This window comes from Carya illinoinensis, chromosome 3 (genome assembly GCF_018687715.1).
Source record: "Carya illinoinensis cultivar Pawnee chromosome 3, C.illinoinensisPawnee_v1, whole genome shotgun sequence".
Classification (NCBI taxonomy): Eukaryota; Viridiplantae; Streptophyta; class Magnoliopsida; order Fagales; family Juglandaceae; genus Carya; species Carya illinoinensis.
The window spans coordinates 7,792,297-7,808,103 of NC_056754.1; the positions used below are offsets into that span (position 1 = coordinate 7,792,297).

General features: G+C 37.5%; 1 protein-coding gene across 2 annotated transcripts in view; it reads right to left on the bottom strand.

Annotated features, from left to right (window-relative positions):
- Positions 1-3,723: 3,723 nt before the first annotated feature.
- The window catches only part of LOC122303003 (auxin transport protein BIG), a 33,663-nt gene continuing 21,579 nt past the window's right edge, over positions 3,724-15,807 (bottom strand). The window contains exons 8-14 of one of the 2 annotated variants that reach the window (XM_043114529.1): positions 11,246-15,802; positions 10,942-11,164; positions 10,290-10,691; positions 9,627-9,770; positions 6,296-7,309; positions 5,195-5,698; positions 3,724-4,757 (exon numbers count right to left, since the gene is read on the bottom strand). In XM_043114529.1, coding sequence (XP_042970463.1) covers positions 3,930-4,757; positions 5,195-5,698; positions 6,296-7,309; positions 9,627-9,770; positions 10,290-10,691; positions 10,942-11,164; positions 11,246-15,802 — 7,672 coding nt within the window. In that variant the 3' untranslated portion in view covers positions 3,724-3,929. Of the gene's footprint in view, positions 4,758-5,194; positions 5,699-6,295; positions 7,310-9,626; positions 9,771-10,289; positions 10,755-10,941; positions 11,165-11,245; positions 15,803-15,807 lie in introns of those variants that run through there. The other variant, XM_043114530.1, reaches the window with a different exon arrangement.

Genomic DNA, 15,807 nt, shown 5'->3' on the forward strand with positions numbered 1-15,807 from the left:
TATACATCCTCTTCTCAAACTCATATTTATCCAGTTACTGTAGTTTTATCCTGCTAATGTCATGATGAGCTACTGCATAGAACATGTATATTATACGAGCTAGCAAGTACCCATAAGAATATATATATATAATTTATAGCTTGGATAATATAAAAATATAGAACTTTAATACACTGTAGTACTCAACCCACTGGTCACTAATAATTCTTAGGAGAAAACAAATCGTACACGAATCTTTAGTGCCAAATGAGTGGAAATATTTTAGTAACGAATGAATTACATCAAAATAAACTTATAAACTAGCGTGACTTGATATGATATGTAAGATTTAAAGTTATTTTTAAATAAATCTAACGGATCTCATAAAACTAAGTCTATTTATGTATGTATTTATTTTTATATAATCTCTTTATATATGTAGTAGTTCTCATATATTAAAAGTTCAACTGCAATTAATGGCTATAAAATAGGCTTAAATGGAAGAGACTAAATGAGTAATTTTGAAAGAAAAACGTTATATATGTTGCTATGCTAGCATGACGTTGTCAATTAATATTAAATTTTCTTATAAAAGAACTAAGAATTGATCAATGGTGTGGCATTATTAATGATCTCTTGCATCTAAATGATAATAATACCAGAGTTGATGATCAGTATTACCACATCAAAACAGTACTGTAATAACTCGGAATATACATATATAGAGAGATCTTTCAAAGATGTTTTAAGAAGGAAGAAAATAGTTACATATATATATTTTCCAAGGAAAGAGAGAAAATTAGAAAGTAATGTAACTTTTTGAAGAGTAGGTAATTAATAGGAAAGAATGTTTCAAGTTCACAATCATAACAACCGTGAAAGATGTCAGGAAAGAATCACCATTGTTAGTGCTAATAAAATGGGATTATTACAGCTTTGTAATATCCATTCTTTCTTATCTGTGTCCGTTGGTGGATTTCGACTGTGACGTATCAAATGTAATATACACTTTCTACCTCAAACTCCTCATCTTTTATTTGCAAAACTAATCGATCGCATGCCCAATATTAATGTAGTGATGATGATACTCATGAGGCCGGAGATCAAAAGGTGGATTATGGAGCACAAGCACACGTTTCTATCCAATCACTGGCTTTATTTCTGCACCAACAAAAGTTAAAATAAAGGGATAGTGGAAATTCCCCGATGCAACAGTGATAATAAATTCAAAAAACTTTCAAGGGCATAAAAATTAGAAAAGGCAAGTGATCTGCAGTGACATCATGAGCTTAAGATCCTTTCTTTTTTTTTTTTTTTTTTAAAAAAAAAAAAATCAAGATCATATTTTTCTTATGGCTTATGTTATGCTATATATCATGCATATATAGTCTTATGCAGTAAATACTGTAATTTAATATTTATAGTATAGAGATTTAGAAAAATTCTATTATCAAGATGGTGTATATAGAGCGCATACACACATACTAAAATGCTTACATGACATAATTTAATTTGAAAGATAAATTTTAAAATTTGAACCTTACATATTAAATCTTACAAATTAAGTGATGTAAATGTTGTACTTTACAAATCCGCTTGAGAATATAATAACTCTTTACTATAATTTTCAGTATTATTTAAACTTGTACATCGATTGATATTTCCATGTTTTGTCGCAAGAGATTATATAGGATATATATATATATACTTGATCACGTCCATAATTAAATGTGGCATACATGATCATAAGTGTACGTGAGTATGGATTTCTAATTTGTGGGTGAGGTACTTTTCTGTTTTCAAGCATTGTTATGTTAGGTACAAATTTCAAATAGACAAGCCTTCATACAAGTTCTTTGTTAAAAAGTGGATCTCACTTATAAAAAATAATTTTTTATTGATTTTTTTAAAGTGAGATCTATTTTTTTACAAAGACTTATCTATTTGGAACTTATACAAATAATTTCTTTTATTATAAATGGAAATGTTTTTAGATCATTCAATAGGATAAAGTCCCATGGATTGATTATCTAGTTTTGCTCCGCTGTCGCTGCTCTTCGTGTCATGAAATAGCATGTGATCATATCTATATATATATATATATATAGGAGTCTCCATAGATGTGGAAAATCTAATGCCAGTTAAAAGCCTGACAGCCTGTATATGTTATTGTTGATTTTTTATTGATTTTTAAAATTATTTTAGAGTTGAGTTTATTAATTATGATGGTTGTATCAAATATAAGGAATCATGCACGAGGCCAAAACTGCATTTACCTTAATCTTTTTTTCCTTGAATGAAGAGAAGTTGGGAGTCTTGGGACGATGGAGATTCAGTACTCTGACATATATTATATGGTTTTTGAAGTACATATATAAAGCATCGTTTACCTCAAAGAGATCCATTTAAATCGTCGTACTGTTCATCCACGAACATGGGAAAAATTGTATATAGGGTCACTTCCTTACTGTTTTTTCTTTTAAAAATAATTAATTTAAGTTCGATAATAATTAAATTAAATATTTTCTATCGATTAAAATTCTTTTAAATAACTAATAATTTTACGATAAGCACTCACTCGAGCTCTGATGATCACGCAAAGTGTTCCGAGTAATGAAAGTAGAAGGTCATCTTCCATTTTTACAGCACAGCTAACAAGAAGTTCCTTATTCGGTGCATTAATGCAGCAGTGATGAGAGGTGGCATTGTCATCTATTGACTATCCAACACTACATGACACATAAAATGGACCTTGGATCTGGTTCCAAACTTGATGACAATTTTGTTGCATGGGCTCAATTTTAACTCTCACGTACGCAGGCATCATCATTGGGTATCCTACCCTTCCAAATTAAATTAAATTAAATTCACTAGCTATTTTCCTTTGTTGATGGGGAGATCTCATGATGCAGTCATCATCCTAAAATATTCATTTTGAGTGATATTTCACACCCCTGCTTTGATATACCATCCGGAGAGGAGACGTAACAACAAAAGTTTTTCGTAGCATCTCATTCGATTAGGTGGTGGGTACATAATTACTGTAGTATCCGTGTGATACACAGATTAAATATTTATAATTTTTTTAATTTACTATATATAAATTAATAAATAAAAAAGAAATTTTAATTTTAAATAAAAGTTATTGATTTGACATATTAAAAAAAAGGCATCGCTAGAAATGTTTAAATAAGCATGAAAACAACTCAATTAATATGATGGTGGGTAGAAAAAACAGTAAGGGTATGGCTTAGTAGTCATGGGACAATTCTAGAATGAGCTGTAAACTTAGATTTCATGGATTGTCTGATACATATGAATCCAAGATTTTGTATTGAAATTGCTTAAGAATTCATTGGAAATGGTTTTAAGGTGTTATATAGAAGTTGAATTGGACTGAATTGATATTATAATAGATAGATAAAAAAAGGAAAATATTAAAAACCTTAATATTAAGCTTCAGGACAAAGACAAAACAAACTTTAGCAAGTTGGGTTTGTCAATATTCAACATCTAATATATTCCCAGCCCAATGGGCCTTAAAAGTAAAAACCATTTTGGTTTCGGATCTTGATGTACATTGATTCCAGCAGGTTTTGATATTCATGAAATGAAAACGTGTTCTGATTAAGTCGCGTCTTTTAATATTTTTTAGTATTTTATTTTGGTGATTACACGATACTCTTAAGTTCTTGGAATCTGAAAGCTTAATGGAAACCAGAAAAATAATGAAATGACAGTTACTTTTAGGGGAAAAACAAGTTCCATTTTTTCATTAACAAGGAGCAATATATGTCTGCAGAGACTAAAACCACACAGTTTTCTCACCCCTTACACTCAATGGGGGGATATAACAGGCATATTTTGTGTGTATTCGTATGGTTGCAGGGAGTTTGTGACTCGGATTTTGCTTTAGAAGACTTTAAATGCCCCTCGAATCAGTCTGGGTTTCAGCTTTTCCCCGCACTAATGGCAGCATGGACAAAGTCCTCACACCGCGTGATCCCTCCAGATAAAACATCGGGTAAAACACCGATGATGTCAAAGGCCTCCTGCAGATCAGTGGCGGAATTCATGTCATCCAGCCATGTGAGCAACTCTTTAGAAAACCCTACCATCTCCTTCACATTAGATAATCTCCCCTTCATCATCACCTCCCAGTCTTCCAGCCTTCCACTCTCATCTTCCCCTTCCGAGACGGCAGATGTTCCTTCTGCTCTGACAGACGCCAAATTTGCAGATTTTTTTACTTTAAAGAAATGCTGCAGCTGTTCAATCAAACCAGTATAGACAAGCATTGATCGGACAATAGATAACAGTTCATTGGCGCTCTCTGATTCAGTGCTAGGGCTTCCCCCAGTGTTTCCTGGTTCTGTTCTGACTATGGCTGCTGATCCACGAGCTGCCGACCGGCCCTGAGTGTGAGTGTGCTGCATGTATGCATGATAAATTCCACGCTGCAAGAAGGCGCATCGGTGCTGTAACCAGGATTCATACGACTCTGACAGAAGTGAATTCACCATCATAAATTGGACAGTTTCTTCAGCCCCCACAGAAGCCTGTGTTCCAGATGGAGTGGAGGGCCGGGAATCTGTTGTGGAAGAGGTTAAATATGCTGAGACAGCCTTGGCAATGGTGCGACGCTGAGAGGGGCTTCCCTGATCAAGAAGGTGACGAGCCATTTGGATCATGAAAGGAAGAAATCTTGAGTTGCTTTCCCTTCCACCACCTCTGCATTCAGCACTAAATGACGCCCCTGTAGCAAATCGAGCTAGCATCTACAATTGAACATTCAGGATAAGACGTGAAAACCAAATGTGAGACATATTTACAGTATGAAAATTCAAGTTAGAGAACAAAATCACAATTTAGAAAGGACTGACCCACATTAGTACCTAGATGGGAGAGTAATACATAGCCCATTCAGAAAGATACGACTTACCACAAATAGACAAATGTATATACGTATATGTATATATAAAGTTCTCAATGACATCTTCTCGAGACATTATTTACAATCCAAAACAAGAAAGTAATATTCAAAACATCATTTCGGCCTTAATATATATATCATGACAAATCCTAGATATGATCATTCCAAACACTATCAACATAAAAATATTTTTAGATAGGTTTCAGTTGATAATGAATATCAACATAAAAAAATATAGGGAAGGGAAAAAGGTCACAAGACAAGCAGAGTATAGACATGTACCAGAACAATGTCGTACGTCAATAGTCGGAGCTTGCTTCCATCAGCACGTCCAAGAGCATTGAGATTGTCCCAGAACTGGTCAACATAACGAATATACTGTGGTAGAGGAACAGAAGGACCTCTCACGGGGAATAAGGAATTGCAAAGAGATTCATTGTTTCTGAGGGTTGCACCTTCCCACTCTTTCTTTGGATTCTTCAGAGCAGCATCTGCTCTTTTGGCCTCTTGATGGCATTGGAAATGAATGATATTAAAGTAACTCACAGTCGTATAAACATACTCTCCACGTGTACTTCCTGAAGGGCCAACACCTAGGTTCACCCGCTTGCTGTAAGAGTAAACACCCATCAAGTCAGCAGGCCTCAAACTGTAACCCTCTCGGCACACCATGCATGCCAACCCATCTTCCTCCTCCTCCACATCTTCCAAACCTTCAAGGATTGGCTGAGTAACAACAATTCGCTCACCACCATGTGAAGCTAGTTCTTGTCGCATTCCAAGCCCCTGTTCCAATTACCAGCAAGGAAATCAGTTTCCACCATTATTACTTCGTTTCCTTGCATCAATATTCAAAATGTACTAGCCTTTTTTTTTTTTTTTTTAAATTCAGTGAAGAGGATTCAGAATGTACTATGATGCATTATATTTTGTTCATGGCTTCAAATGGCTAGATACTACGGAAACAGTGGAAGGCGAAATAAAAAGGGAAAGGAGAACAGCCTTCGATAATACAAGGAACGCTCCTGGTAGAGAGGAGAGTCCTAGAATCCCGAGAGAGAGGTACTTACAACAATTGAGACCATAAACTTCCAAGTAAAGCTTCTAGAAAGTACAAATATGAATCAGAGAACAATTTGAGATAAAAAACTTAAATTTCAAAAACAGTTTACAACAAAAATAAAGCACCCAGGATAGGTCATGCCTATAACCTTGTTTTATCTGACATTATCACAAGCCACAACGAGAAAAATTTTGTAATACTTGCTATTCCTTATCTTGGAAATGAAATTAAAAAAGCCACAATTATCACCAGCCCCAATTTAGCAAATTCTGACAGATATAGAAGCAGAAGTTATGCAGTTGGTCCAATGGAGTAATTACCTGAAGCAACTTCTCTCTCTTCATTAAAGCTAGACGCCTCATTTCATCCCTCCTTGCATTACGCAACCTGCGCACCTTCTCCTCCAAGAACCCATCTCCTTTCCCCTCCTTATTAGATAGTGTGTCTAACAAATTTTCTGCCCTCGCCCCAATTTCATTTTCTCCAGAGACTCCTTCCAAAGCATGAAGCAGTGGTAAGATTCCACCCTCATCTATGCACCTTTGGGTGGCCGAATGCCCCATTGACAAGCCCCTTAACATAGACAGTATAAGTGGTACAGAAGGCAGTTTTAAACCCACTGCCCATTCTGTACTGGATTTAAAGGGCATTGCAAAATTATTGGTCAGATGACTAACGGCACCACCAGTAATACCCTTCTCTAGGATAATGTCCTTTAGTCTCTCTCCGCAAGAACTAGTCTTAAGCGACTCCGAAACCCTCACAAAATTTTCCAGAGTGAACCTCTGCTTCGCAGCTTGCTGAGCAAGGCTCTCATCTTTAGGATTGTCTTGGTGTTGTTTCTGCAACCGATCAAATTCACCCCAGTCTTGCAAGTAAGGGCTAAAATGCTGGATCAGTGCTTCCATTGCAGCAGGTTCACCATATGTCAAATAGGGCAGAATTCGCGCAACCATTTCAGTGTTCCTCTGCTGTTTATTTGATTTCTTAAGGCCCAAAGGATGTGACAGCCTTTCCAGGAACATGAGAACTATTTTCTTGGCCTGTTCGCCTGTGCCGGTTTCTTCACTGGTAACAGTAAGAGCACTCTGTGTAATGCTAATGTTGTCACTCTCATTTGCTTCCAGCGTCAGACTTTCCACAATTAACAGAATGCCTTCAGCTGGCTCCATGGCATCCACAGAGAAGGCTCGCCTTGCTGTTTCAAGAAGTAGACCTAAAGCTCCTAGTCTCAACGCAGCACGTCTGTTCTCTCTTATTTTGCAACAATACATGAGGAGATTAAGAACTGCAACCAACTGCTCTTGGTTGGACTTAAAATCATCTCGCAAACGCTGCACATTTTAATAAAAGTAAGATAGGTTAAAAACAACTGAAGGGGAGCAAATGTGAAGAAAAACGAAAATGATAAAGATAAAACCTTTCAACAAGTTTTTGTATTAAATGGACGGAATTTTTGTAAAATAAGTTTTAAAATAGTCATAGAATTTAAAAAAAAAAATGCCCTCCATTCATAAAAGAAAAAAAAGTTTTCTCTATCATTACTTAAGGAAAAATACTTATACTATTTTTGTAATACAACATGATCAGGTTAAAAGGAAAAACTGAGCAAGTTTATACAATCACGTACAAATATGCTAAATTCAGTAACAAATATGAAAGCCCATGGTATGTGATATCCCATATGATAAGGAATAAGATAGGTAATGTATGGGATCCCATATTGCTTGGGAAGGAGAAGTTCTTGCTCTTTATAGAGTTCCAATGGGGTTCCAATTGTATCATTGACTAGTCCTTTTGGAGTATAAGTTATGTGGTTTGAGCATTCCATCGGAGTGTTACAAATGGTATCGGAGCCTATCCCAACTAAAAATGTGGGACTTGAGTCGTGCCACTTACGATGGACTAGCCCCACGAGGACGTCGGGAATTTAAAGGGGGGAGATTGTGATACCCTATATGATAAGGAATAAGGGTAGGTGGTGCTTCAATTGTATCATTGACTAGTCCTTTTAGAGTATAAACCATGTGATTTGAGCATTCCATTGGGGAGTTACATCATAAGATCCTATGGACAATCTAATGGTCATAGATTGGTTATCCATATGCAAGGAGTGGGAAACAATCAGTCATCCTTTGCTTCATTGTGATGTAGCTAGGGCTTTGTGGGCTTCGATTTTTCACCTCCTAGAGATTGAGTGGGTGCCCAAAGGGTGGTGAAGCTATTGGCAGTTTGGGGAGGTAGATTGGGAGGAAATTATTTATTGAAGATGACTCTGGTGTGCTTGAGTATATTTGGAACGAACATAATGCCTGAAATTAGGTAGACCGGGAGAGAAAGCTACTGGAGCTGAAAATTTTCTTGCTTAAATCTTTTGTATGAATGGTCAACCACCCATAACACTACTAGATTTTCTTCTTTCATAGATGTTCGAAACTCTTGTTCTCTTTCCCCTTCTTAGATAGGTGCTCTCCCATATATACTTCCAGTGTACTTGTGCTTTTAATAAAATTCAATATCATTACTCATCTAAAAAAATTGTTCACAACATGGCAATAATGCATAAGCTTGGAAATGACAAATTCCTAAAATTTTTGAAATTTAGTTTCTGTCTGACATAGAATACAGAAATATGGATTCAGATATTCATACTTAATTTATAAATCAAATTCAACCAATTGAATTAAAAATTTTAAGAAATTATGTCCAAATGCAGAATCAATTCAAAGAGTACTGAATAAATAAATAAACCAATCTTCTGAATATGTGGATTGGTTTTTATTACTTTCTTGGTAGTGAGTATTGAGTCTTTATTCATAGTAGATCTTATGTAAATATGCACCTTCCATACAGTGGAACCAAATACTTTGCAACAAGATAGGAAAGTGCATATCTTAAGAGTTACAAAAATAGAATTTTTCACATCTAATTTCTGTTTACAGATTAAAGATATTCACATCTATTTCTCCTCTTCATTTTGTGAATTTGGGACAGAAAATACTCCAACGAGTGTGACAAAATTCTGTTTTTGTACATAACCTTCTGTGTCATTTAAGATAATACCGACTATAACATTCACCTCTAGTTTCTATTTACAAATAAGAAAAATAACCTTAGTGAGAAAAGAATTCACAAATCGTACAATATGGCTTGTTTAGACTTTTTTTTTCCTTAAAAGTAATCCGAATTCATTAAATAAAATTGCAAAAGGTTTATTCTATCCGGTTTAAACTTTGTGATACAATGTCAATTGACATTTAATTTCATAGATAACTAATTTAACTTATAGAATTTAATTGCTTATACTATGTCCAAGCACCTTTGATCCTTCTCTTAAGTTCCACATTTTCCTGCTGTATTTTTCACCCGACAATATTGTTTCAGCCACTAAATGAAAATATTTTCAAACTATCAGAAATCGAAACAAGAAACTCGCCTATTTTATGTTACTAAACAGTATAATTTGATAATTTACTGCAAAGTCTCCAGCCATTTCTATTTCTTCTGTAAACAAATTACAGTGTGTTCCCAAATAAAAAGGCCTGGTGACAGTTTTGAATTAACACTAAGGGCAGTATGAAGAATATAAATCAATTCAACTTGGGCTTCTTAGACAGCTTCTTAGACAGTAAAGAAGTGTATCCCACGCACCTTGATCATGTCCAAAATAATTTCAAGCCCACCAAATTTGCAAACTGCACCTGCTATGGCAAACTCAACCTCCGGATCTTGTGACTCCTCTCTATCTTCCTCCAGCTCCTTAATCATAGGCTCAGTTGCTTCGCCATCTAATCCCTGCCAAAAATACCACCAGATAAAAATGTTGAACGCCTCTCACAAGAAGCCAAAAATCTATACTCACCACCATGATTTTATCTAAACCTTAGACAAAATGAACAAAACACCTAACATCCACCATCCTCGTACACAATCCTTCAGCAATAAATTTAGTCACTGTCTCTCAAAATCAGAGCATGGCCATCGTTATACAGAGCAGAAAGGGCAGGTGTGAATAACAAATGCATTGGATGGATCCCAAAATAGATCTCCATGAGCAGGAATCATATGCAGCCAACAACACAGATAAAAGGTATAAAAGAAGTTCTTCAGTTAAGTGGGAACACACCATTTTCAAAGCTATTTCCTAAGAACGTAACTAGGTGTCTCACTTTCTATTTTCTTTATAGCCCACTAGAATGTAACTAGGTGTCTCACTTTGTATACTTCCTGTGTAGTTGGGCATTGCCTAGTTTCTTCATATTCAATAAAGATTACTACTTATCAAAAAAAAAAAAAAAAGTAGTATCAACACACCTGAAGACGGTACGTCACATTCATAGGTGGACAATCCCTGGCTGAAGTAACAGTACTAGGGGATAACAAGGTAGTATTAGCCAAAGTGCTTGAAGATTGGTTTGACTTTCTCCATACTAGCTCGTAAACTTGAGCAATGCTCAAATCAAGAGAGATGATATTCCCAGCAACTAGTAACTCCATGCCATAATCATCTTCGAGAAGACCAAGCAGATCCAACTGGTGGCAAATTTTATTCTTAACATCACGCATCAATGGGCCAATCTCGGAACTGGAATAAGGATTCTTTGTCATTGATCCTCTGATGAATTCTTCTTGAGTGTGTGCCTTGTTAAGAACCAACAGATAGGTGGGCTCTGGTTTTGTTGGGCAGATTAGATTGCAGAGCTGCTCTAAGATAAACTGCACATGCAGGTTGAAATAATCTTCAAATGGGCAATTGCATCAACATGATACAAACTTAAGCTACATATTGAGAAAAAAAAATCAAGAATAACAATAAAACAGAAGTGCAGCATATTAAAGTTGTAAAATCTATAGAATTATAAGTTTCTCATCCAATAAGATTTTTATCTGAATCAATTCAAGATGCAAAAGAATCTCAAAATTAAGTTCAAATAGATTAAAATCTTCAAACAAAACTTTTTCATACCAGAGAAGTTCGTCCTTTACGCTCCTCTCCATGGATTTGCAAACCACAGATACAGGCCCGGATAAATTGTCGCTTATTTTCACTGCTCTCGAGCAGAAGGCTATCTAGAAGATCTTTTAGAAGCCTGTTGCAATCACTAATCAACTTTGTCTTTTGCACTATCAAGCCACGGATGACGATAAGAGCTTCAAGGATTTCGGAGAGCAGATTGTCTTTCATGAATCTGGCACAAGATCAAATGGTATTACATACGAGAAAATAAACGAGCTCACAAGAAAACGAAATAATATGAAAGATGTCATACCTGGATCTAACATTGGGAACCTCTAAAAATTTTCCAAGGAGCTCTATAAGCTTGTGCAGGATAAATCCCTGCGAAATATCAATATGCAGGCTCCTTTCCAGAGAGTCAATATTACTCACTTCTTGGGTAATTAATTTACAAATTGTACTTAGACATCCCCGAACAGTCAAAAAGAGACGAGAATCTTCTGACTCTATCATCTTGAAGAGCAACTCGAAATATTCAGCTGCACTTTCACCAGAAGATAGTGTTTCCGGTAACAAAGACACTAGTAAGTTCAACAACCGAAATCGTCTTGATGCACTCTGGGCACACAGTAAACTTATCAGCATGCACATTTCTGACCTTATTGACTGCGAGCAAGCACTCAGAACAAGTTCTGTCACCCAAGACCCAAGTTCAAATGCCGATAAGTCACTCTTAGCTATCTTGCAAGCACGCCGCTTCCACCTTAGCACATATTTAAGCGCTAGGTAATCATGTTTCTGGGGCCGAGACTTTTGACCTGCACCCTTAACTGCCTGAGACACCTTGTACTGCCTTCTAACAAAATCGAGATAAGATGCTCCCTTCTCCCACTCAGAATAGCTCAATAATTGAATATCCTGAGTCTTATGGGAAGCATCCCAGTTCTTCTCCAATGACTCTGCCTGAGATTTGCTCCCACTCAAAACACCACTAGACGACCCAGAGACATTAGGGTTACTTTCATCCTTTGTCTGCGAAGCAGCAGCAGATTTTCCAAGGCCTTGCTCTTTGTCTGCTGTATCAGGTTTTGGAGGAGTACATGCCTGAGATATAATCCTCAGACAAGGAAGAATAACATGCTCAGATATGGCAGGATGTTTGGCACCCAATTTAATGGATGAAAATAGCAGTTGAAAAACAATGCGTAACCTCGATTCCCAGAACTCATCAGCCAGAGAACACACTTCTGAAAGCAATAACAACTCTTCGCGTGTAGCCAGAGCAATGTCCATGGAGCGATGGTGTTCAAGGCAGTACATGACTTTCTTCTGTATAAGGCTGTTCAACTCGGTCACCGCATTTATATCACCCTCAGAGAAAGTACAAAGTACTGCCCTAGCTTGGACGCGAGCAGTTTTGGGACCTTGATGAATGTTATTTTCAAATAACTCCGATAAAATGCCAAATGCAACAAGTTGCTTCTTAGAGTTCGACTGCTTTGATAGCACTTGCAATAATTCAAGGCACTGAGTCACAAATGTAGTTGCACAGCCATAGCAATTATTTGGAGACCTGGATACAACAAATCTTGAAGCAGCGACTCCATTATCAGAATGTTTCTGGTGCAAATAACTCATCAAAACCCGACGTAACCCTTGCAGTGTCTGAACACTTTTACTGACAGAATCAAAAGCAGCTTTACACTTCTCACCATACAAGACACCAAGAAGAGCAATTTTACGATTTATCTTACATGAAGGTCCGGGCAAAGAGACCATCATTTGCTGCACGGAGTCTTTCTGCTGTGAGTCCATATCATTCTCACCAATACTTGATACGATCTTAAGCAGTGGCTTCTTGAACCCCAAGAGTTGCTGATATCTCCTATGAGCATTTTCTGATTCAGATTCTATAGCTGCTAAACCCCTCTTCATATCATCATCATTCTCCATGTTATCAAATGTAAAGCTGGGTTTTGCTGTGAAGTTGAACTCAAATCGGCCATATTTGCTGTACCCACACTCATTGCATAAAAAAGAATCCAGATTCTCATAATTGATGTTACGACATTGCCTACATTGATATGCATTCTCATGGCAATTGCCACATATCCCATGCTTGTCAGTGACAGGTCGACTGCACCGTGGACATTGCAATGGTTCAAGGGATAGGGCCTGTAGATTTTCATAGAAAGAATCCAGCTCAATCATGAAGTTGCAAGCAGTGATTGGAATGGGGAACTCCACCTTTAGCTCATTCTGATTGAAAGCAAGATGACAACTCTTTGCACGTTTCCACAGTGACCGATTATTTTTCAATTCTGACAAGTCAGACACAGGCCGATTATTGTAGTACAAGTTCAAAACTTTCACTGATTTAGACTTTCGAGCATCATGAACATTCATGGTCACAGTCTGAATGGTGTAACTCCCTGTACATTTCACTATGATTCGGTTGTCAGTGAACTTTGTTTCAGATTTCAGACTTTCTAGTTTCATCCTACTGTAAGGTACCTCAGGCGAACTGCAAGCCACACAAGGTTCACTCTCAAGATAGTACCCATCAAATTCCACTAAACCACTTAAAGTGTTGTATATGCGGGAATTTGGATGATTAGCCAATAGCTCGTTTTGTGAATGAAGTGTATCGAAGATGCATGTAATAACATCAGGGGTCAAGCATCGATCCACAAGTTCAGAACTTTGTTGCTTTGAGTTAATATCAGGGACTTTGCCCAGTAACCACGTGACAAGTTCTGTGTATTCAACAATATTCTGCCCATACATAGGCAGGAATTTGAATTTCTGCAGGAGAGTTGTTAACAAGGTTTCCTTGAATGACTGCTTCCCATGATGCCAGGCACCATAAAGAACACACTTGGCCTCCACACGCACTGAGCTTGAATTCCACTCCAGCAGAAAACAATCTATAAATTGCCTCAAAACATCGCCACCCTTGTCGGTGAAGATATCTATCATTGCCTCCATATCTAAATAGGACTTTTCTGAACCAGATTCGGTTCCATCATCACCTTTCTTTTTCTTCTTTGAATCCAGAGATTGAGTACCTGATTTGTTAGAGCTAATAGCTGTGTCGCCTGCTTCAGTTTTTTGTGAAGAGTGGCCAATATCCTTTCCCGTATAAAAGGCCGAACTCAAGAGTTTTAAAGCCTGAACAACTGACTCCTCTCCAAAATAAAACACTCCATTCATCAGGAAGGGTAAAACATCCCCATGCCTCAAGCAGAATTTCTGCCAGTTCCTAGGCCGTGCAGCAGCTACTTCCGCCATAGTAGAAAGGCACTTCACAATCTTAACACTTCTCTCATATGAAATAGGATTTTGAAAACCACCTGATTTGTCTATGCGTTTGAAAAGTTTCTTCACTTCACTAGAGAACTGCCAAGAGTCTCTAACACTGTAATAGTGAGTTTTGCTTCCACACAGGTGCAGGAAGAGCCTCCTTGCATATCTTCTGACAAAGGTTGTATGAGGATTGTTAATGTAACTGCAGAGAACATCCTGAAATCCATCCAGCTTCAAATCCTTACTGTACGAAGTCTTGTAAACCTTCTCTTTCTCACCAGTTTTCTCCTGTTTTTCTGGCCGCACTAAGGTGTATACAAGCCGGAAAGCATTCTCTAAAAGTAGCCTGTGGTAATCGATAAAGATATCTATCCGATGGGCTTTGGCATATGAATCTGAGAAGAAAGGAGAGAAATTACCTGCTGGAAGATCTCTCCGTACCGTTAACAAAGACCCACATCCAGAACTAGGGCCCAAACCATGAGCGGTTTCAAAATTAGCAGAAGGGGACTTAAAAACATGCACAAGCTGCTGCAGTATTTCCATCAAATAATTGATAAAGCCCTGTTGCCTAAGAGAATCACAAGCTCGAAGTAGCTGGGTTATAAAATCATCTTTTTCCTGATCATCCAAGGAAGATTGAGCAGCAGCTGAAGCAGAGGGTGGAATCTGGATAACATTCTTGTCATGTTTTTCTACAGTTCCAGCTGATTTTGGAATGGAACCATCACTGCCAGGCTGGTGCCAATTTCGGAGCATCAATGTGAAGAACATGAATACAAGGATTGCAACTTCCCCAAAAGAAGAGCGGGTTCTGGCATTAAATTGCCTGTTGAGATTGATCTCATCCAAAAACCATTTAATTAATTTCTCTAGATCCAGGCTTTTGGGCTTCGAACTGTCTATAAAAGGTCCACCAACAGCAGATGATAGTCTGTAAAAGAGTTGCATCACAGGGATCGCCCGAACCCCAGAGGTTGTCTCCATCCATCCTTTCAGCTGTTCAAGAAGCTCAGAAAGAAGCAAAGAATTTACAGCCCGTTTTGAAGCAGAAATTGAAACTGGATCAGTCACTGAAGCAGAAAACTCTCCAGATTCATTGGGCTCCAAGACATGGATTGATGGGGCAGAAGTCTGCATGGTAGCTTCTGCTGTAGCCGGCAACAAGTTTGTATCACTTACATCATCTGGTGTGAAGTGAAATTCATTGCCATCTCCTCCAATTGAATCAATTTCAATTGGAATTGCTGTCATAGGATGATCTCTAGTGTGTGGTGGAGGGAGCCGGTCTGCATCTAACACTTCATAACATGCCTCACAAAGATCAAAATCAGGACAGATAGTACAATGCCACCTTCGCCTAAGTATAGGAACAGTGGAGCAACCATCACAACAGTATTGAACAGAGGAAGTGATGGAATCTTCTTCAATCATGACTTGTGTATTTACACCAGTTGGGTCAGAAGGCACAGGAGCAGATACTGTATTTTCCACAGCATCATCTGTAGCTAACATGGTTTGCTTTGGAAATGGAACCTGGAGCAACCTCGAAGATATGGCCAAGCTGAA